The sequence below is a fragment of the Ovis aries genome, chromosome 19, assembly GCF_016772045.2.
Source record: "Ovis aries strain OAR_USU_Benz2616 breed Rambouillet chromosome 19, ARS-UI_Ramb_v3.0, whole genome shotgun sequence".
Classification (NCBI taxonomy): Eukaryota; Metazoa; Chordata; class Mammalia; order Artiodactyla; family Bovidae; genus Ovis; species Ovis aries.
The window spans coordinates 46,443,946-46,466,285 of NC_056072.1; the positions used below are offsets into that span (position 1 = coordinate 46,443,946).

General features: G+C 41.1%; 1 protein-coding gene across 3 annotated transcripts in view; it reads right to left on the bottom strand.

Annotated features, from left to right (window-relative positions):
* CACNA2D3 (calcium voltage-gated channel auxiliary subunit alpha2delta 3) overlaps positions 1 to 22,340 on the bottom strand; it is an 879,694-nt gene that overhangs the window by 402,496 nt on the left and 454,858 nt on the right. For all 3 annotated transcript variants that reach the window (XM_060402372.1, XM_060402371.1, XM_042236061.1), the window contains exon 9: positions 14,016 to 14,090. In XM_060402372.1, coding sequence (XP_060258355.1) covers positions 14,016 to 14,090 — 75 coding nt within the window. The remainder of the gene's footprint in view (positions 1 to 14,015; positions 14,091 to 22,340) is intronic.

Below are 22,340 nucleotides of genomic sequence, written 5' to 3' on the forward strand. Positions count from 1 at the left end.
TTTAATGGAGAGGAGTGCTCTCGAATTAGCAACAGGGCACACACAATGTGTGAAGCCAGCTCAGGAGGCTTAGGCTGGAGGGAGTAAGGCTGCAGAAGCTTCCTACTGTTAGTTGTTGAGTCCTCTAACCAAGTGTGCCATTGTACCTCCCCACACACACACTCAGGGAAGGGACAGGCTGCATCAGACAATGATTGACGATGCAGAACTGAAGTCAGATAACAGCTCCTTCCAGAGAAATGCCTTCAGCGCCGATCTGATTCCAAAGTGTTTCAGGCAACTAACTGGCTGCAAACTCGAGGGTTGCACACAGCCTGTGCCAGCTGGCTTTCACCGCCAGGGCCTTGGCAGGCAGAGTGGAGGCTCTGGGCCTGGCATCTGGATGGTCCTCCCCAGGCTCAGTGGCGGCAGCTGAGGCAGAGACCCTGGCAGCTCCCTAGTGTCCGCGGGCTCTGCCCATGTGGCCAGAGTGCTAGTTAATACTTGGATGGCCTGACATCCATACACAGACTAAAGCAACATCACAAAGTGAAGTCACACGGCTTTAAGACTTTCAGGGGTTTCTCATAGGCCATTTTAACCAAATCTGGCGAGAGGTTTAATCCCTCAGAAATAATCTAAATTAGAGAGCTGACTGAAGGGCCATGTTTCACACTGCTGGGGTAATCTGCATATGAAAGCCCATTGTTCTGACTGCCAGATTGTTTTCGGTTTTTTCTTATTAATTAGTTACTTTATTTGCTTCTAGGTTCCTGTACAGTTAATTTATACAATTAATAGTGATTAAATGGATCAGCCGCATGACCTACTGGGAGCAAACAGGCTAATGAGGTACACCTAATGTTGCAGCCCTACTAACAAGCACTGTCCATAATAAATAAGTGAAATGCTGAACTATCAGACCATTTTTTGCCTACAAAAATAGTAATTTAATAAGGTTGCTCATAATAGCTTTTTATTCTGATCAAGTCGCTCTGGATTCATTTTGTCCAAAATAAGAGACTGCAGGATGAGACTTCCTGTCCCAGAATCAGTGATGATCCAAGGGAAGGAGACAAAAGATGAGGCTCTGGAAATTAAGGAGTCATAACTGATGTGTTGATGTGTGAGGGAGGCATGGCTGGGTTCCCATCACCCTGACATTCACAATGTTCTAGTAGGTTACAGCAGAATAGCTAAGGTGGCTGCACTTGCCACTCAAAAAGGCAGGATTTTACCATGTGCTGTAGGACCTTATGCCATTTGTACTTTCTTTTCTATTTTCACATCAGTGACACTTGCCATAAAAATAACTTAGGTTGCTCTATTTACGATGATGGCCCAGCCCATATGTCTGCCTCCAAGTGCTGACCTGTTTCTGTGCCACTTTGCAAGGTACAATTCCCATGACTGTTGACTAAATATTTGTGAAATCATGGACAGCACATTCTAGCTTAACCATTTGAGTGTTCCCATTAAAAATGTCAAAAGGTGGATAAGCGTGGTGGTATGTATGAACATGAGAATTTCATGCAGAAGGGCTGGTCACTCTGGGAGAGATGCTCTGGGAACTGGCTTGTTCTGAGAACCGCAGTTTATTTTTTATATACTCTATCTTTCTATATGTTAAAATGTGGGATAGAGAAACTTAACAAATCATTAATAATCATTAGTAAGTAAATAATCAATTACTCAAATTTGTTAAGATGCTGGCCCTGCAAAACACCCTAATGCTGTTCTCCCATTAAACCTTGCCAGAATCCTATGTGATGGTACAAGAAGGAAGGGGACAGAGGAAGCCCACCTGTGTGACAGAGGTGAGGTGACATGCACCACCTGGTCGCTGCTCACTGTGGCCAGACTGACAGCCACATTAATTTGGTTCTTAACAATTAGGCATTTTTACCTCTAATACTACTTCTCTCTCCAAAATAGAGACTATTGATCTGAACTTCAATTCACCCCAACAACTCAACACTGTCATGCTAAACAGTAACTCTCGTAGATATAAGTATACTGCTCTAACTTTTATCAAAATCCTAGACACTCCAAGCTGTTGCTTATATACTCTCAGCTGTTTTCATCGAAACCAGCTTTGGCCTTTTTTCCTTGCAAAATCAGGCTATCAGTTTCCATTTTCCAGCTGTCAGTTTGCCTACCCCTAGCAGTCCATTCTGAAGATCAGCCCTGGGATTTCTTTGGAAGGAATGATGCTAAAGCTGAAACTCCAGTACTTTGGCCACCTCATGTGAAGAGTTGACTCATTGGAAAAGACTCTGATGCTGGGAGGGATTCGGGGCAGGAGGAGAAGGGGATGACAGAGGATGACATGGCTGGATGGCATCACTGACTCGATAGATGTGAGTCTGAGTGAACTCCAGGAGCTGGTGATAGACAGGGAGGCCTGGCGTGCTGCGATTCATGGGGTCACAAAGAGTCGGACACGACTGAGCGACTGAACTGAACTGACCTGACTGAGCTTTTTCTTTTATTCTCAAGACCTAAGACTATAGCAGGATGAGAAAATGAATACTCCTTTCTCCATTCATCCACCTGTTTAGTCAGTAGTATCTGAGCACTTGGCCAAGGGCTCCTTCTAAGAGATTCAGCAGTGATCAAATACAGAGCATGAGTGCCCACAGAGTGGTCTTTCAGGTAGTGAGTGACAGACAAATGAACAAGCAAATAAAAAGAAAGGAACATCTGTCACAAGGGCTCACATGAGTCAGAGTAAGGTCACATGGAGGAGGGATCAGAGAAGGTGACCTCTGGACTAAGATCTAACCAGAAATGAACGCTTCTTCTTCTAGGAGGAGGAGCTGGTACTGAGGCCCTACTGAGGTGGTAATGGGCATGCTGTAGAGTGTGATGACAAAGAAACCTACTCCATGCCCTGAGTGGAGGAAGAAAGAGCGCATGGTGGTCAGCAGGCATTGCACTCACTATAAAGGAGGTTAGGTTTCATTTTAGGTGGAACAGGAAGTCTTGGAAGGGCTTTGATCAGGAGGCTGACTTGATGTGAAGAATCAAGTGCTTCCTCCATTCAGTGCTCTTTATGGATGGCCTGGCCCTACGCTGGATGCAATAGAAACAGTGGCAAATACAACATCATCAAGACTCTGGCCACTGGGAAGGGAAGAGAGAAACCAGATCACCACATGGCCTCACGGGGAAACCCCAAAGGGCACTGTTATTTTATCTGAGGCCAGAGGGTGAAAACGTTAACTGGGCACAAGAGATGTGGGAGAACACAAAGGAAAAAAATACCTGTATGTTCCAGACGGAAAACAGAACATATGTAAGGTTTTAGAGGGTTCACACTGACTTCCAGGCTATAGAGATTTTAATATGACTAGAAAAGGAAAAGAAAGAGGGAAGTAAGGGGGAGGGAGAGAAAGATGATGGAGAACAGGGGTGGGAGGTAAATGTCATAATAGCAAGAGAAGAAAATGGATAGATAAATGAGAGGCATAGGATGGAAGACAATAAGGAGGGGACCAAAAGTTCAGCATTTCAAGACAAGTTCTAGAGATCTATTCAACATCATGCTTGTAGTTCACCTAACTATAGACTAGACCACAGTCAGTCTTTTGTGGTAAAATACACAAACCTATCTTATTCTTGTTTAGAGCTGCACTGTATTAAGTTACACTAGATCTAAAAATCTTTGCTTTCATTTAAACTATTTTGAAATTTTCTCTGGATTTTTAATGTACTATGACATTTTTTTAAAGCAATGCAATCCTTACTACCTTTTATTAACTCTAAATTGAGTAAAACTGGCTTAGTGTGTGTTTACTCTGCCATTTTCTCTCCCTCGGTGTTTGGGCAGCCAGGTTACTTTGTACTTAGAGTTCATAACATACCCCTCACTCCCATAACATTGGCACATTTGTACAATGGACACCCACTTGTTCACTGGATACCCATAAAGCCATGAGAAGTGGGAAGTTTCAGAATCCAGGATACTTCTTTTGACAAAGTTCAGGCTGGCAGAAACAAGGGAAAATTCAGCAAGTCTGATGTTTATTTTTGTTAATTCACATAAGTTCAGTGTCTCCTGATCCCACGGGAAAAGATCAAAACTGGAGAAAGATGAGAGTGACATGGGTTTCTAAGATAGTTGATTTAGAAATAAATAGAAATGCATCTTAAACAGAGCCATGAAATTCAGTGGATTTTAGAACGTCTTCACTATAAAACCAGAGAAAAACCATATCACTAATCTTCCTTCCCATCCCAGAGAGAGACCATAGGAGGCTCATTTTAAGGTCTGATGAATGCTTCAGAAGGCCTGAAGTAAATCAGGACAAGAATTTACTCATTTGAATGTTATATTTAAACTCCAGGCTCACCCAATTTGTCATGGTTTCTCTTTCCTTAAAGAAAAAATATTTCAGTTATTTGGTACATAAAGCAGCAAAAGAAAATTCTCTCTAGACAGTAAACAATGCCTTTAAAAGACAAAAGCTTAATAGAACCTCAAGATCACTTGTTCAGGAATGAAGTGTCATGGGCCGTGTCAAGCAAAATCACAGGAAATCTGTGAAACAGGACTATTTAGTCTGTCCAAGGCCAGTGTTTTTGCTCTAACATTTTCTTTTATTTCATGACATCAAGATGCTCTCATTCTTCTTTGAAATTTCGAAAGTGAATTTTATCAAATACTGCTTTAATTAAAATTATCCAGTTTTGAAATTTTTAGGAGGTCATCTAAATATTTGGAAACCAGAGTTAGCTGCTATTGGACTAAAGGTACATAACATAATAATCCCAGGTGTCACCTTGTAGAAGCCCTTTCATTAACCGCAAGGAGCATTTCAGTGGCCGTCAGGGAAATAGTCAAAAGACGACAAAGTAAGAAAGAATCTGTTATTTCACTGTCATGAGAACTTCTCAGGAGGTAAATGGAGTTTTTGAGTGACGAATGAAATATTCCAAAGGATTTGACACATTTTAGTCAGAATCACTGAACTAACAGGATGGAAGGCTAGCATCAATGTGTATGCACAATGCCAGTTATACACAGTTTTTACAGGCCATAATCCCAATCCCTATTTTAAAAAGAACAAGAGAAAATGGCATCAGAGTTGCCATTCAGGGGACTGGACTGAACTAGACAGAGTAGTAAGGAATGTCAACCCTGGAATCAGATCATTTCATTCACAATCAAGTTCAGAATGTTCTGATTATATTCAAATGTAATTCATTTCATGCTTTTGTTTTCAACGTTTTGTGGACCTTCTATCGAAATGAAAGAAAAATTACTCAACGAGAATCCTTTCCCAGGTAGCTTATCTATTCATTCATTTATTCATTAATACTTCTACTGAGCATCAACCTCATTCATAGGTACTGGCCTAGTTGCCCAGTCTTTTCATTCTGGAAAACCAGGTAGATCTGTCCAACACAGGCCTGCTTCCTTCCCACAGCTGTAGCCACCCAGACTAGGCTGCTGGTCGGGCTGTTCCACCCACTGGAGATGCGATTATGGATCCAGAATGGGCACCTGATCTTGCAGAATCAAAGTCTACAGAAGACACACAGGGGGTGCACTGGGGACAGTGGGGATGACCCTTCCTTCCTTTTCAAGACTGTTTATTATTTTAGGGCCCTTCTGTGCAAACTTTAGAATCTCCTTGTCTATGTCTACAAAAACCTTGCTGGAACTGCACTAAACCACGGAACATTTGAGCTTTCCTTGTGGCTCAAAGAAGGTAAAGAATCCGCCTGCAATGAGGGAGACCTTGGTTTGATCCCTGGGTTTGGAAGATCCCCTGGAGAAGGGAAAGGATACACACACCAGTATTCTGGCCTGGAGAATTTTATAGTCCATGGGGTCGCAAAGAGTCAGACACAACTGAGTGACTTTCACAAAACTTTTACTGACCAAGTTCACCATCTTAAGTGGGTCCAGTCTGTAGCATCACAAAACAATTAGATTACTAATATCAAAGATCACTTATCACAGATCACCGTAACTGTTGTAAAAACAGTGCCAACACTTTCTTGATGCAGGGTTGCTAAAACCACAATATTATTACAAAATGCAACAAATTGAAGCAAAATAAAATGAGGTATACCTGTAATTGATTTCTGTTGTTGTTGCTGTTTAGACACTCAGTTGTGTCCGACTCTTTTGTGACCCCATGGACTGTAGCCCGCTGGGCTCCTCTGTCCATGAGACTTCCTAGGTAAGAATTTGGAGTGGGTTGCCATTTCCTTCTACAGGAGATTGTCCCATCCCAGAGATCAAACCTGGGTCTCCTGGCAGAATATTTTTGCTCTTTATTATTTCTTTCCTTCTGTTTGCTTTAGGTTTATTTTGCTCTCCTTTTTCTAGTTACTTTTGGTAAAAGTTAAATTATTATTGTGAGGCATTCCTCTTTAATGTAAGAATTTAGTGCTATAAATTTCCCTCTGGATGCTGTTATAGCTTTGTCCCACACATTTTGATACACAGTCTTTTCATTTTCATTCAGCTTTATATTTTTAAAATCACCTCCAAGATGTTCTTGGTGACACATGAATTATTTAGCAGTATATTATTTGATTTATAAATGTTTATAGAGATTTTTCTGATGTCTTTATGCTAATGATTTCTAATTTGATTCCATTATAATCATAAAAAAATACTCTGCATCATTTTAACTCTTTTACACTTGCTGAGCTTTGTATTATGACCCAAGGTCTATCATTTCTTTTACTTTTTTGGCTGTGTGGCATGTGGGATCCTAGTTCCCCAACCAGGGGTTGAACCTGGGCCCCCAGCAGTGGAAGCACAGTCTTTTACCTTTTGAGTTTGGCCATGCCCCATGGCATGTAAGATCTAGTTCCCTGACAGGGGTTGAACCCACACTCCCTGCATTGGAAGCATGGAGTCTTAACCCCTGAATTGCCAGGAAAGTCCCAGAAGTCCAGAGTCTTAACTGCTGGCAGTGCGTTCTAAGTCACTTCAGTCGCGTCTGACTCTGCTACCCTATGGGCTGTAGCCCGCCAAGGTCCTCTGCCCACAGGATTCTCCAGGCAAGAATACTGGAGTAGGTTGCCATTTCCTTCTACAAAGGATAAATGGACCACGAGGGAATTCTCAGGATCTCTTTTATCCTGGCTAATGTTCAATGTATATTTGAAAGAATATACATTGGACTGGTGTTGGGTAAAGGATGCAATGAATGGTAGCTAGATCTTATAGACTGATGGTGTTGCTCAGCTCCTCCATAGCCCTGCTGATTTTCAGTTTAACAGTCTAGCAATTCACAAATGTGAAGCGTACAAGTCCCCAATTATAACTGTAAGTTTTTCTATTTCTACTCTCAACTCTTAATTTTTGCTTCATGTGTTTTGAAACTCCATAGTTTGGTCCAAACATACTTAAAATTATTCTTTCTTCCTGGTGGATTGACACTTATTATATACTGCCCCTCTTTGTCTCTAGTATTTTTCTTTGCTCTGAAGATGAGTTTACTTGATATTAATATGCTGCTAAGTCGCTTCAGTCATGTCTGACTCTGTGCAACCCCAGAGACAGCAACCCACCAGGCTCCCCCATCCTTGGGATTCTCCAGGCAAGAACACTGGAGTGGGTTGCCATTTCCTTCTCCAACGCACGAAAGTGAAAAGTGAAAGTGAAGTTGCTCAGTCGTGTCGACTCTTAGCGACCCCATGAACTGCAGCCTACCAGGCTCCTCTGTTCATGGGATTTTCCAGGCAAGAGTACTGGAGTGGGGTGCCATTGCCTTCTCTGGATATTAATATAACCACTTATATTTCTTTTAAAGCTTGCATAGTGTATCTTTTCCCATCATTTTACTTATAACATACGTTTGTCACTGTATTAGAAGCAAATTTCTTGTAGTAAGCATATGGTTAGCTCAGATTTTTCCAGATCTACTTGGCCAATCTCTATCTTTTAATTGGTGTGCCTAGACCATTCATGTTTAAAATAACTAGTGATATGTTAGAGATTGAGTCTTCCTTTTTATCTTTTTTACCTGCTCATTTTCTCTTAAGTTCTCATCTCTAATTCTCTTTTCTTACATTTTTCTGAGCTACTTTTTTTAAAGAAAAATAATTAATTAGCATTTTGAGATGTAAATATAAACCTTTTGATTTTCCTAAAAGAAGCAGCTCATTTTTACAATACAAAATACAACATAACAATATTTGTGCAAGGCATATGTTAAGATTAGAACACCATCTTCTGAATTTCACCAAAGCATGAGAAATTTGACAGGTCAATATTCACATTCGGTTTCTTGCCCCCTGAAAATGCAATTATTTATTTGTATATTTATTAATTTTTAATTACTTTTTAAGTATTGCTCATTTTATTGTTTTCACAATGGTTGATCTAGGTACTATAATATAAATATGCAATTTATCATATTCTATTGATATGAGCATTTACTACTTACAGTGAAATAAATAAATCTTATTTCTAATTAGGCTCCTTTACCTTCCACACTTTCAAATATAACTGTCTTAAGAATTTCCTCAACAGATATTGGGCACCACATCAGATGAAGCTATAATTCTTGTTTCAACTATCAAATGATTTGAGAATCTTGGAAGGTGTAGAGAAAGGGAACCCTCTTACACTGTTCGTGGGAATGTAAACTGATGCAGCCACTATAAACAACAGTATGGAGGTGTCCCAAAAACTAAAAACTGAGTTGCCATACGATCCCGCAATCCTACCCCTGGACGTATACCCAGATAAAAGTATAATTTCAAAAGATACATGCACCCCTATGTTCGTAGCAAGACTGTTTCTAACAGCCAAGACAGGGAAACAACTTAAATGTCCGTTGACAGAGGATGTGATACACACACACAAAACTGTTACTCGCCATTAAAAAGAATGAAATAATGGCATTTACAGCAACATGGATGGACCTAGAGATTATCATACTAAGCAAAGTAAGTCAGAGAGAGAAAGACAAGGGACTTTCCTGATGGTCCAGTGGTTAAGAATCTGCCCGCTGAGGCAGGGGACATAGGTTTTGATCCCTGGTCCAGGAAGATCACACATGCCACAGGGCAACTACTGAGCCTGTGTGCCTAGAGCCCGTGCTCTGCAACAAGAGAACCCACCACAATGAGAAGCTCACACACCACAACGAAGAGTAGCCCCCTTCGCCGCAACTAGAGAAAGCAACAAAGACCCAGTGCAGCCTAAATACATACATAAAATTTAAAAAAGAAAGACAAAGACAAATGCCATACAATATCATTTGTGAAATCTATAATACAATACAAGTGAACTTATCTACAAAAGAACAACAGGCTTATAGACATAGAGAACAGATTTGTAGTTATCAAAGGAGAGGGGGATGGGGGAGGGAAGGATTGGGAGTGTGGGATTAGTAGATGCAAACTATTATATATATAGGATGGATAAATAGCAAAGTCCTACTGTATAGCACAGGGAACTATAATTCAAAATCTTGCGAATAAACTATAGTGAAAAAGTTTATATATATATATATATATGTATAACTAAGTCACTTTGCTGTACAGCAGGAATTAAAACAACATTGTAAATCAACTATTGTTATTGTTGTTTAGTTGCTAAATCACATCTAACTCTTTTGTGACCCCACAGACTATAGCCCATCAGAATCCTCTGTCTATGGGATTTCCCAGGCAAGAATACTGGCCATTTCCTTCAACAGGGGATCTTCCCAACTTAGGGATCCTGAACCCACATCTCCTGCTTGGCAGGTGGATTCTTTACCACAGAGCCACCTGGGAACTCAATAAAAAAATTTTTTTTAAATCTCCTGAGAATTAAGATACTATATTATTCTTACTCCTAAATTTAACCAATTCAATATTCTTTCTTTCCTGAAGCTTCAAGCTTTTTTTCTGTTATTTCCTTTCTGCTTGGAGAAATTCTCTAATAATGGCAGGTTTGCTGGCAAGAAAATTCTCATAGTTTTCCTTCATCTGAACATGTCTTTATTCCTTCATTTATGAACAGTTTTTTCACTGAATATAGGATACTGGTGGACGGTGCATTTCTTTCATTATTTGAAAAATGCTATGGTAATTCCCTCCAGTCTCCATGATTTCATATGAAAAATCTGCTGTTATTCAAATTGGTAATTTAAATAATATGTCCTTTCTCTCTGGCAGATTTCACTTTTTTCCCCTTATGTAGGATCCCTGGGTGGGAAAGATCTCCTGGAGAAGGAAATGGCAATACACTTCGGTATTCTTGCCTGAAAAATTCCATGGACAGCGGAGCCTGGTGGGCTACAGTCCACGGGGTCACAAAGAGACATGACTGAGGTGACTTGAGAGAAAAACAACTATTTCTGCTTTATTGACTATGCCAAAGCCTTTGACTGTGTGGATCACAACAAACTGTGGAAAATTCTTCAAGAGATGGGAATACCAGACCACCTAACCTGCCTCCTGAGAAATCTATATACAGGTCAAGAAGCAACAGTTAGAACTGGACACAGAACAACAGACTGGTTCCAAATAGGGAAAGGAGCACATCCAGGCTGTATATTGTCACCCTGCTTATTTAACTTATATGCAGAGTACATCATGAGAAATGCTGAATTGGATGAAGCACAAGCTGGAATCAAGATTGCCGGGAGAAATATCAATAACCTCAGAGATGTAGATGATACCACCCTTATGGCAGAAAGTGAGGAAGATTTAAACAGCCTCTTGATGAAAGTGAAAGAGGAAAGTAAAAAGTTGGTTTAAAGCTCAACATTCAGAAAACGAAGATCATAGCATCTGGTCCCATCACTTCATGGCAAATAGATAAGGAAACAGTAGAAACAGTGACAGACTTTATTTTCTTGGGCTCCAAAATCACTGCAAATGGTGACTGCAACCATGAAGTTAAAAGACACTTGCTCCTTGGAAGAAAAGTTATGACCAATCTAGACAGCTTATTAAAAAGCAGAGACATTGCTTTGTCAACAGAGGCCTGTCTAGTTAAAGCTGTGGTTTTTACAGTAGTCATGTATGGATGTGAGAGTTGGACCATAAAGAAAGCTGAGCACCGAAGAATTGATGCTTTTGAACTGTGGTGTTGGAGAAGACTCTTGAGAGTCCCTTGGACTACAAGGAGATCCAACCAGTCCATCCTAAAGGAAATCAGTCCTAAATATTCATTGGCAGGACTGATGCTGAAGCTGAAGCTCTAATACTTTGGCCACCTGATGCGAAGAACTGGTATTGTAAGTAGGTAGCAGGCAAAATGGCAACAATTGAGGAAGTATATCTATCTCCTTATTTTTCCCCAATCCCTGTCTGTGAAATTTATACTGTTACATAATCATTTCCAAGTGTCATGAATCTCTTTAGGCTTGAAGAGCTACTTATCAAAATGTAAATAACTCTTGTGAAGGAATGGATCTTAACTATATGTTTGATATACTTTAATTAACAATTAATTAAATACACGGAAATCAGTCCTGAATAATCATTGGAAGGACTGACGCTGAAGCTGAAACTCCAAAACTTTGGCCACCTGATGTGAAGAACCGACTTATTGGAAAAGATCCTGATGCTGGGAAAGATTGAAGGTGGGAGGAAAAGGAGACGACAGAGGATGAGTTGGTTGGATGGCATCACCGATGCGATGGACATGAGTCTGAATAAGCTCCAGGAGTTGGTGATGGACAGGGAAGCCTGGCGTGCCACAGTCCATGGGGTTGCAAAGAGTCAGACACGACTGAGTGACTGAACTGAACTGAACTGAGGTGACTGCACACACATACAGACACATACACACAATTATATTTAATTATACTGTCTTCCCATGCATTTACTTGGATCATCCAATTTGTAATTTGCTCAGCCTCTTGAACATGCACTAATTTGGGGAAGTTTTCAGCCAATATATTTTTAAATATCTATCCAGTCCCACTCTCTCATCTCCTGATATGTTTATGACATGAATGCTAGCCCTCTGCTGTCTCACGTGTCCCTTAGACTCTTGTCATTTCATTCCAATCTATTTTCCCTCTGTTGCACAGGCTGGATAATTTCTATTGATCTGTCCTGAAGTTTACTGATTCTATCTTCTGTCATCTCCACCTGAGCTGATCCAGTGAGCTTTTTATTTTGGTGACTATATTTTTCAGTTCTATAATTTCCATTTGGCTCTTTTTTTATAATTTCTAATTCTTTGTTGAGACTTTATATTGTTTACATTTATTTCAAGAGAATTCCTAACTGCTTTTGAACATTTCAATTTTTAAAGCATTATTTTTTAAATTTAAATTTCAACATCTGATTCTTATTAATACTGGCTTCTGTTTGTGTGATTTTTGTGTGTATCTGTTTTTGGCACAGGCAGGAAACTTCTGGAGTTCTCTATTTGGGATAAATGGGAATCAATAAGAAACCCAGGGAATTTGCCTTCATGTCTTTAAGACTGGGCAGTTCACTTTTTTCTACCTTGCATGTCTTCCTATACTCATTGGTGGTGTTATATCCACAGTTTTTCAGTTGTAAGGGGAGCAATCTGATTAAAATATGGCTACTCTATACTGGCAGAATCAAAAGTCTATTTTTAATTTTAATAAAAACTACTTCAAATGTCAACATTCAAAAGTTCAAAGGCAATTTTAAATGAAGTTCTTTTCTCACATTCTCTAATAATTTTTCCATTCATAAGACTTCGTATCTCCAAATATCACACTGCCTGTGTACATCTAGGAATCCACCTGAAGGAAGCTTTTTAGCATCTTTTCTATTTATTGTTGCAAGCACCATCACTGGACACCTTCTTAAGACTCTGGAAGATATTCCAATGCCACAAAATTGGTAAGTGGGTGAACTCTAGACCCAGGCAATGGCCAACAAAAGAGAAAGTCCCTAGAGAAATTTGGCTGTAAGTTTATTTTTTCCTACCTTACCCTAAAAAATAACCAAAAACAAACAGTCCCTGGATACACTTGTTCTTTGAACTACAAGGTACTTGCTTCTCTCTCCTAAAAGCTAAGCTTATTATAGTGTGCTTCTCCCTCAGACTGGAGGTTGGATATTAACTCTGGTATAACTTCTCCTCTCACTCTGTGTTCCAGTTGTAATGAATTTCTCCCAATCCTCTAGGCTCACTCCCTCAGAGATGCCCACACTTCTACTCCCTGCATCGAGCACAGCACCCATAGCACTCCCTCCCCATCTGGGCCAGCGGTTCTCCCCAGCACATGCACAGAACCTCACGGAGTGCTACTCCGCCCACTGCCTCAGCCATACCTACTCTCTAGGGGAGGAGCATTATTTTATTGTACCCACATAGCATGTACAACCAAATAAAGTGAGTGATGGCAGTGTTGAGTCCCAGGAGGTATGATATTTTTGCAGCCACAGCTACACTTTCAACCTAAGTTGTCACCTGGCCCTGTGGAGGTAACTGGCGATGGCTGTGATGGTGGCACTGACATATTTAAGGGTGGCCAAAGGAAAACAGATTTTCATAGAAATGTATCTTGGAAATTTTCCAGGAATGCTCCAATTGTAAAGGAAACTTTTATTCCATTAACATACCTTTATTTTGTTTCAGACAATGTATTTCTGGAGCAGGCAATACTCAGAGCTAATTAAGGATACAGTCAAGAGTAACATAGTCCTTATCTTTATAAAGCTTACCTTCTAATCCAGGAAGTTACCCCAATATTTCCCAACAGTTACTTAATCACTTTTACTAAGTGCAAGAAGAGATATAGTAAGTGGGTTCAATTTTCTTTGAAATCTCATCAAGAGCTGTGTGCTTTCAATGGTGTCAATATGGGTGAAAAGGACAACACAGGCTGTGCTTAGAGCAAAAGAAAAAGAAAATCAATGCGAATGTTTCATAACCAGTGAGCATCGAAACTCAATACATTTTACTGCCATGATTTTATTCAGGTCTCTTCATAAATGTTCTACACACTTGGGTTCCAAGGCCCTCAATGAAAGGGCAGTGCATTTGATGAGTTTCTAAACACTAGGACACAATTAGTGATCACTGTGAGGGAGGTGGGTGTGCCAGGCACCTGCCCAGCAGCAGGCCTTACCTCTTTGTTTGTCCTGTCAGCTTGCACCAATGTTCCATTCAGGCAAGGTTCCACATAGTGAAGCTCCTCATTATACTGCAAAGGGAAGAAACAGTCAAAAGTAAACAATTAAACATATGAGGGGTACACAATAATTTAAAGATAACACATACAAACAAAAAAGCAGCAAGATCACAGGCTCAATTCATTTCTGTAAGGTGACTTTCTCAATTGGTGGTCCTATTTAAAAAACTGTGTTTAAGTGCAAAGACAGACTTTATTCATTTCTTGCTTGAGTGGGAAACTTATAGAGCACATGTGGGTGGATGACAGTGACCAGAGTATACACAGCTAACTGATAATCCTTCAGGGGTGACTCCAAACACAGGGGTTCCCAGGGTATGGCTGACAGCACGTGGTCCAGCTGAGATCTAAATAGCGTTCCAAACTTGGGTGGATATGGCTCTAGCTCCTGCCTTTGGTTTCATGGAGCCAAGGAACCCATATGCAGATCACATATGAGTGACAACAGAAGGTTAGAAAGCAGAGATCTTGATGCTCCCCGATAGGAGGCTTTGCAGTATTAGAGCAGTACACACGTGTAGTGACACCACTGTCCACATAGACCAATGCCAGGAATCATTTTTGATTCCAGAATACCCAGATAATAAAGCTTTGTTTTTGTCCAAAGCTCACAACTTGGAAGAAAACATTTGACTGTTCTTAATTTTTCTCATCAAGCATGGTACTCTGCACTGTAGCTAGACTGGGACATTTCAAAACACAAATCTAATCATGCCCTCTCTTGTCAACGCAATTCAGAGCTCCCCTTTGCTCTGCAGAGGAACATTCCTAGGGCTTGGCAGGGCTCTGGACACTTGGCCCCATTAACCTTTCTATCATCTTCACCCATTAGCCCTCCCCATAAACTCAGCACTGGTCAGCCCTAATTCCCTTCCTGTCCTCTGAGATGACCCATCTTAACCTTCAGGCCTTCCACCACTGGGCCTCCTGCCTGTAGTACTCCTTTGGCATCTCCCAAATGGTGCCTATTCATCCTCTGGGCCACCTCATTCTTACTTCCTCTGGGAAGTAGCCTCTGTTGACTGATTTCATCTAAGCTGATGCTATGTCCATTCCTAAAGCTTAATTCCTTTTATTTTTGAAGCATAATTATTCTTAGTCAGTCACAAGTATTTGGTCCCCCTCTGTTGGATACAAAACTTCATAACATGTCTTGCAACTGGGAGTGGTCAAGTAATCCATTCCTAGCCAATAAAACACAAGAGGTAAGTTTTCTGGGCAGTTTCCATAAACTTTTTTTCTTTCCATTAAAGGAAAACTCAGATTTCTATCTCCACTGCCTTCTTTCCCTCTTGGGATGCTACTGTGGAGTGCAGCAGCTATTTTGAAACCATGAGGTTGCAAAGGTTGACAAGGTTAAAAATGGACAGCAAGGCCCAAGGAAGACAGAGCAGGAAGATAGAGCCAGTGTGGGTCCTTATTGACACTGTTGAACCACGGTACCAAACTGCAGTTGCTCTCCTTGAGTCCTCTTCCATGAGACTAAGAGATGTCTATATAATGAAGCAACTTTCATTCAGTTGTTCCGTAACTTACAGCCCAAAACTTTTCAACTATATTTTCCAGGTAAATTTTAAAATGTTATCTGTATTTTGCCTGAAACACATTCACAATATTGATTCTTAGTGTTATATAATCTGAGGCATGAGTCAGAACTCTTGGGTCCAAGTCCTGACTCAGTCATACACTAACTGTGTGGCCTTGGGGAAGTCACTAAACATCTCTGATCCCAGATTCGTATGTATAATGTGCTAATTCACCTTCTGTTAACCCTCCACAGCCCCCTGTGAAGATCCAACAGGCAAAATACCTGAAATTGCTTTGGTATGTAAAGGCCTGTATGTGTAGGGGGCCGCAGTGGGGGCTTACAAGTAAAGAAGACCAAGAAGTTCTTGCCCTCATCAAGGAGGAACATGTGCAGTAATCAAAACCATGCTCATTGTCACTGTACAAGTCGTGGCCACAACGGAGGAATCTGCTCTTCTGAACCCCCGCCAGCTTGTTAGTGGCATCATCCAAGCTTGCAGTTAACTAATTTCCCTTGACTGCATCAGGACAAAACTATGCTGAGCAATCTGGACTGTATCACCAAGGGGAGCTGGGCTCAGCTGTCCATGTGAGGGAACAGCACACACCAGGCGGCTGTGCCAGAGAGGCCCGTGGGCTGTGCATGCTCACCATGCTACCCAGCACTCCTCCGGAGGGGAACACCAAGAGCACCCTGTGTGCAGAGCTGCTCCCAGGCTCCCAGCAGCTCTCCATTTGGAAAACTTTCCATTTCTGCATTTTAATGGATGTCCCCTATATTTCTACTTTGTGAAACAGTGAGGTGAGATGGCCGAGTCAATTTATGATAAAGGTCTGGTCACCTCCACTCCTAAGATACAATGGCTTCCTTCAGTTCTCCTTCATCTCTACTTAAACAATTAGGTATCAATGGTCTTATAGAAAAAGATGCAATGCACATAATCATTGCCTGCATGCATACTAAGTCGTTTCATTTGTGTCTGACTCTATGTGACCCCATGGACTGTAGCCCTCCAGGCTCCTCTGGTCATGGGATTCTCCAGGTAAGAATACTGGAGTGGGTTGCTATGCCCTCCTCCAAGGGATCTTCAAACCCAGAGACTGAACCTGCATTTTCTGTGACTCTGCATTGCAGGCAGATCCTTTACCACTGAGCCACTGAATAAGCCCACATAATCATTAGCCAGATGCAATAACGTACAGCCATTTGCTCTGGCTCCCTCCCATGACTAGGAGTGAACTCTAGGGAGGCACTCAACTACCTCCCTCTCTCCTCAAATTTTTAGTCTTTCCTGCAAGTTTCTGGAAAATGGAAGGAGTCTCTTAGCAGGATAGGAGAGAGCCAAGGCAGCCCTAGAGATGGTCCAGCCAGCCCACTAATCACATGATGAGAAGATGGACAAAGAACTTTCACTCTTTAAAGAGCTTAGAATCTGCCACACAGACTCAAGATACCAGTCGCTGTCAGTTTCCTTCTTCCTTTCGCCTGCCTGGTTGGCTCTTCTCCTCTGATTGACCCAAGGGTAGAGCGTAGAGCTAAAGCAACTGGGGCAAACAGGGTGGGTTCAAATCCAGGCTCAGACACACACTAGCTAGGTGATCTTCGCTAAAGCATCTCTGCTCTTTTAAAGTCACTGTTCATATTAGGGGAATGGGGATTGTTACCAACATCTCTCATGAACTTACTGTGAGGATGAAATGAGATGGTTCAGTGAAGAGTCAACACAGAACCCTCATGGAAGAAAGAGAAAGAAAGTGTGTGGGTGCATGAGACCAAGAAAGAAAGAAAATATATATGTGACTGTGCTGTGTGCTTCACAGAAGACTAACAGACTATACAGGAGGTGGTGAGTAGGAAACAGGAGGCGGTGAGTAGGAAAGAGGTGGGGCGACAACCATGACCTAGTCTTGGAAACAGGGCTCACATGCCCCTGCCCTCCCCAGAGAGCACAGACACCGTATCTGGTGGAGAGAAGCACTGCTCCACTGCGCACAGGTGACTCGAAACAGCTGAGACAGAAACCACCACATTGTGCAGCTGCATGCTGCCCACTCCTTGCCAAACTCTGAACCCTCCCAATAACCTGGGTCTTTGGCAGACAGGGAGCCAAGACAGTGCTGGTGGCCTACTGCCAAATCCCCTCATAGGAAGGGATCTGCCATGAAATCCTTTGTTCGTTTCCCTCCTGGATATTAACTAAGCATTTGCCATGTATCACAGATATCAAACACTGGCTAAATTTGCCCATGATCATCATTGTGGGGTAATCAGGGAAACACTTCCTCTTACTTTTATTAGTAAAAGAATGTGCTCAATAATATATGCTTTTCCTTTTCACAGTAAAAAGTACTTATCTGTGATGTCATAACTAAGTAAGTGTTAGTCGCTCAGTTGTGTCCAACTCTTTGTGACCCCATGGACTACAGCCTGCCAGGCTTCTTTGTCCATGGGATTCTCCAGGCAAGAATACTGGAATGGGTTGCCATTTCCTTATCCAGAGGATCTTCCTGACCCAGGAATCGAACCCAGATCTCCTACACCACAGGCAGATTCTTTACCATCTAAGCTACCAGGAAAGTGCCCATGGTCCACCAAAAAAAAAAAAAAAAAACGTGGGGGTGGGGAGGGTTGCTCAAAAGAAACCCATGTTATTCTTCATATGTCAGGCTACAACCCACTACTCTCTCTTCAGGCCAACCACCAAACTCTATACTCTGGCAGCAAGGGATACATCACTATCTGCCTTTTTTTTTCCTTTTTACCAATCTCCGGAAGTACTCCCAAATCTCTCATTTTAAGGACACAGCAAAATCCTCAATGAGAATGTTAATGATGATGAAAAAGAGGAAAGCCAAGTTTCATTCAATGAATGGCCAGAACTTTGGGAGGAAGAATCTAAAAACAAAGAATAAATGGGTTGGGTTCACCAGCTAAGATTCATGGAAGCTTTAGCACTGGTGCAGAATCATGTCACATGCTGGCTTGCGTAAATTTCAGCCCAGAGACTGGAGACAAAAGGGCAGGTTACTGTGGGTTCTGCATGATACTGGGGATTCAAAATCCTGCTTAACATTGGAAGCTGGAGGTGATCAATGAAAGCAACACCTCTCTCAGGCCTAACAGAACAGGATGATCAGCTGCCTATAAGAGAGACTGAGGAAAGGCCTCCTGAAGAAGGGAGAGACTTCAGGGAACATGTGGACATGTCACCCTTCAGCTTAGACTTCTTCCCTGTCTTCAGGGGATGTGCTAGTTCCTTTACCTGGCTGAACACACAGATTGACCTGGACCGACCCTCTCAACCCAGTACCATTCTTTTCCGCATCACCCCCACTCACTCGTTCTCTCTGCTTCCCACATTCACCCCCCTAGTCCACTACATCCAGTCACTGAACTCCTTTCAGTCAAGCCAGCCGGGTCTATACTCCCTGAGGGTGGGAGAGGATTTATTACAATTTGAAAACAGCACTTTCCTCCTCAATTGTTTGCTATATTTCCTGCCCTACCTCACTGCATACTCCTGGTTAATGCCTATCTGTCTTTAAGTGTTCACTTCATCATTGCTTATTCCAAGCCACCACTGAGTCCTAGCTGGCTGCATGGCCCAGTTCTGTGCTCTCTCAGCCTCCACACTATCCTGCCCTTCTCTGAGACTGCTCTGTCTACACTAGACTGAGAGCACCTTCTTTCTTCCTGGTAGCGTCCATAGCCAACACAAACAAACCCCAAACCTTAAAGCTCATGTGGGAAGAAAACCTGTCTTCCTTATCTACCAAAGCAGCCCCAGTACTTAACTCACAGCACTCAATAGCATTTGCTGAATAAATAAATAACCAGAACAAAGAAATGAAAGGCAAAATTAAAGATTCCTGATGGAAAAGATTAGAAACAAAGCCTAAAGAAGAAAAAAAGCTGACACAAAGACAAAAAAATAAATAAAATAATATGATGAGAATCTCTAGCCTCTTCCAAAAACAGATGATAAAATGCAAAGGAAGTAAATTGGTACATTTTAGAGAATCCTAAGTGACACAAAACAAAAACCAAAAAAGCATAGAGTTAAAATACTGGCATGATTATACAATGCAAGAAAGTGATGCAGAACTGCTGGAACTCTATTAAATACTTTATGGCTTTATTGGTGCACTTTTGATTAAATAACCTTTAGAATGAAAATGTGTAGAGATTATGTAATGAAGCAGATGAACCCACAATATTTTCACCAACACAAGGCATCCCAGGGATCTTTTGCATTACAAAAGATTCTTGTATAATTTGAAACACAACTGGACATAATTAGTAATACAGGACAAATGAGCACCGACAGAAAATACCATCCTTATACTTTTAATACGGAATCGATTACTTTAAAGAGCAAATCCACAGCAGGCAAAGCACTGGAGAAACAGCTCTGAAGAAAATCTGCAAATTAAAACCAGGACACCAGAAAGTTCTGAGTTGAACTAACAAATGACGCTCTTCCCTATTCAACTCTGCACAAACACGGCCTACAGGAGGCATTTAAATTGATTTAACAATATCAGCCCAGTTAATACTGTGTTCATTTAATGCATGGCTTAGGCTTCTGTAAAATCATTTTTCAAATTTCAGCATGGAACAGAATTAGCACTCTCATTTTTATGATAATATTGTTAATTTAATGCATGGCTTGGAGTTAGACTTCAAAGTGAATCAGAAAAATATGGCTTTTCTCTTGTCAGAAACATCTCTCTTCATGCACCAGTGGTTTGACCTTAAATTTTAACTTCAACTGCACAAAATCACTCTCATATTTCAACAATTTTTCATAATTTAATCATTTAGTTCATTGATCTTAGATAGATTTTGCAACATCCTGCTCAGGAAAACTAAAACAAGTTTTAGCATTATCTTTTCATTTTTATTCTCTGGAAAGATCTAGAAAGAAATTTTCAGTATAACATGTAAGATGCAGTTAGCAATGAAGGTAATACAAACACGCAAATATGTAAAATGGCTGGAATGGGCAAGGAAAATCTTTTCCACTATTTAAAGTCCCTTCTTTCCTTCTCCATTATGGCACTGAAAATCAAACGGCAAGGATGAATTAGAATTGTACAACCAAAAAGTCTATAAAGTACAAAAGCTTCCAACATTATTAAGATTGTACTTTTTACTTTCTCCCCATTCGTGACATTGTACAGGAGACAGGGATCAAGACCATCCCCAAGGAAAAGAAATGCAAAAAGGCAAAATGGCTGTCTGAGGAGGCCTTACAAATAGCTATAAATATAAGAGACGTGAAAAGCAAAGGAGAAAGGAAAGATATACCCATTTGAATGCGGAGTTCAAAAGAATACCAAGGAGAGATAAGAAAGCCTTCCTCAGTGATCAACACAAAGAAATAGAGGAAAACAGTAGAATGGGAAAGTCTAGAGATCTCTTCAAGAAAATTAGAGATACCAAGGGAACACTGCATGAAAAATGGGCTCGATAAATGACAGAAATGGTATGGATCTAACAGAGGCAGAAGATATTAAGAAGAGGTGGCAAGAATACACAGACGACCTATACAAAAATGATCTTCAAGACCCAGATAATCACGATGGTGTAACCACCAACCTAGAGCCAGACATCCTGGAATGTGAAGTCAAGTGGGCCTTAGGAAGCATCGCTATGAACAAAGCTAGTGGAGGTGATGGCATTCCAGTTGACCTATTTCAAATCCTGAAAGATGATGCTGTGAAAGTGTTGCACTCAAGATGACAGCACATTTGGAAAACTTGGCCGTGGCCACAGGACTGGAAAAGGTCAGTTTTCATTCCAATCCCAAAGAAAGGCAATGCCAAAGAATGCTCAAACTACCGCACAATTGCACTCATCTCACATGCTAGTAAAGTAATGCTCAAAATTCTCCAAGCCAGGCTTCAACAGTACGTGAACCATGAACTTCCAGATGTTCAAGCTGGATTTAGAAAAGGCAGAGGAACCAGAGAAAAAAAATTGCCAACATCCGTTGGATCTTTGCAAAAGCAAGAGAGTTCCAGAAAAATATCTACTTCTTCTTTATTGACTATGCCAAAGCCTTTGACTATGTAGACCACAACAAATTGTGGAAAATTCTTCAAGAGATGGGAATACCAGACCACCTAACCTGCCTCTTGAGAAATCTGTACGCAGGTCAGGAAGCAACAGTTGGAACAGGACATGGAACAACAGACTGGTTCCAAATAGGAAAAGGAGCACATCAAGGCTGTATATTGTCACCCTGCTTATTCAACTTCTATGCAGAGTACATCATGAGAAATGCTGGGCTGGAAGAAGCACAAGCTGGAATCAAGATTGCCAGGAGAAATATCAATAACCTCAGATATGCAGATGACACCACCGTTATGCCAGAAAGTGAAGAGGAACTCAAAAGCCTCTTAATGAAAGTGAAAGAGGAGAGTAAAAAGTTGGCTTAAAGCTCAGCATTCAGAAAATGAAGATCATGGCATCTGGTCCCATCACTTCATGGGAAATAGATGGTGAAACAGTGGAAACAATGGCAGACTTTATTTTGGGGGGCTCCAAAATCACTGCAGATGGTGACTGCAGCCATGAAATTAAAAGACACTTGCTCCTTGGAAGGAAAGTTATGACCAACCTAGACAGCATATTAAAAAACAGAGACATTACCTTGCCAACAAAGGTCCATCTAGTCAAGGCTATGGTTTTCCAGTAGTCATGTATGGATGTGAAAGATGGACTGTAAA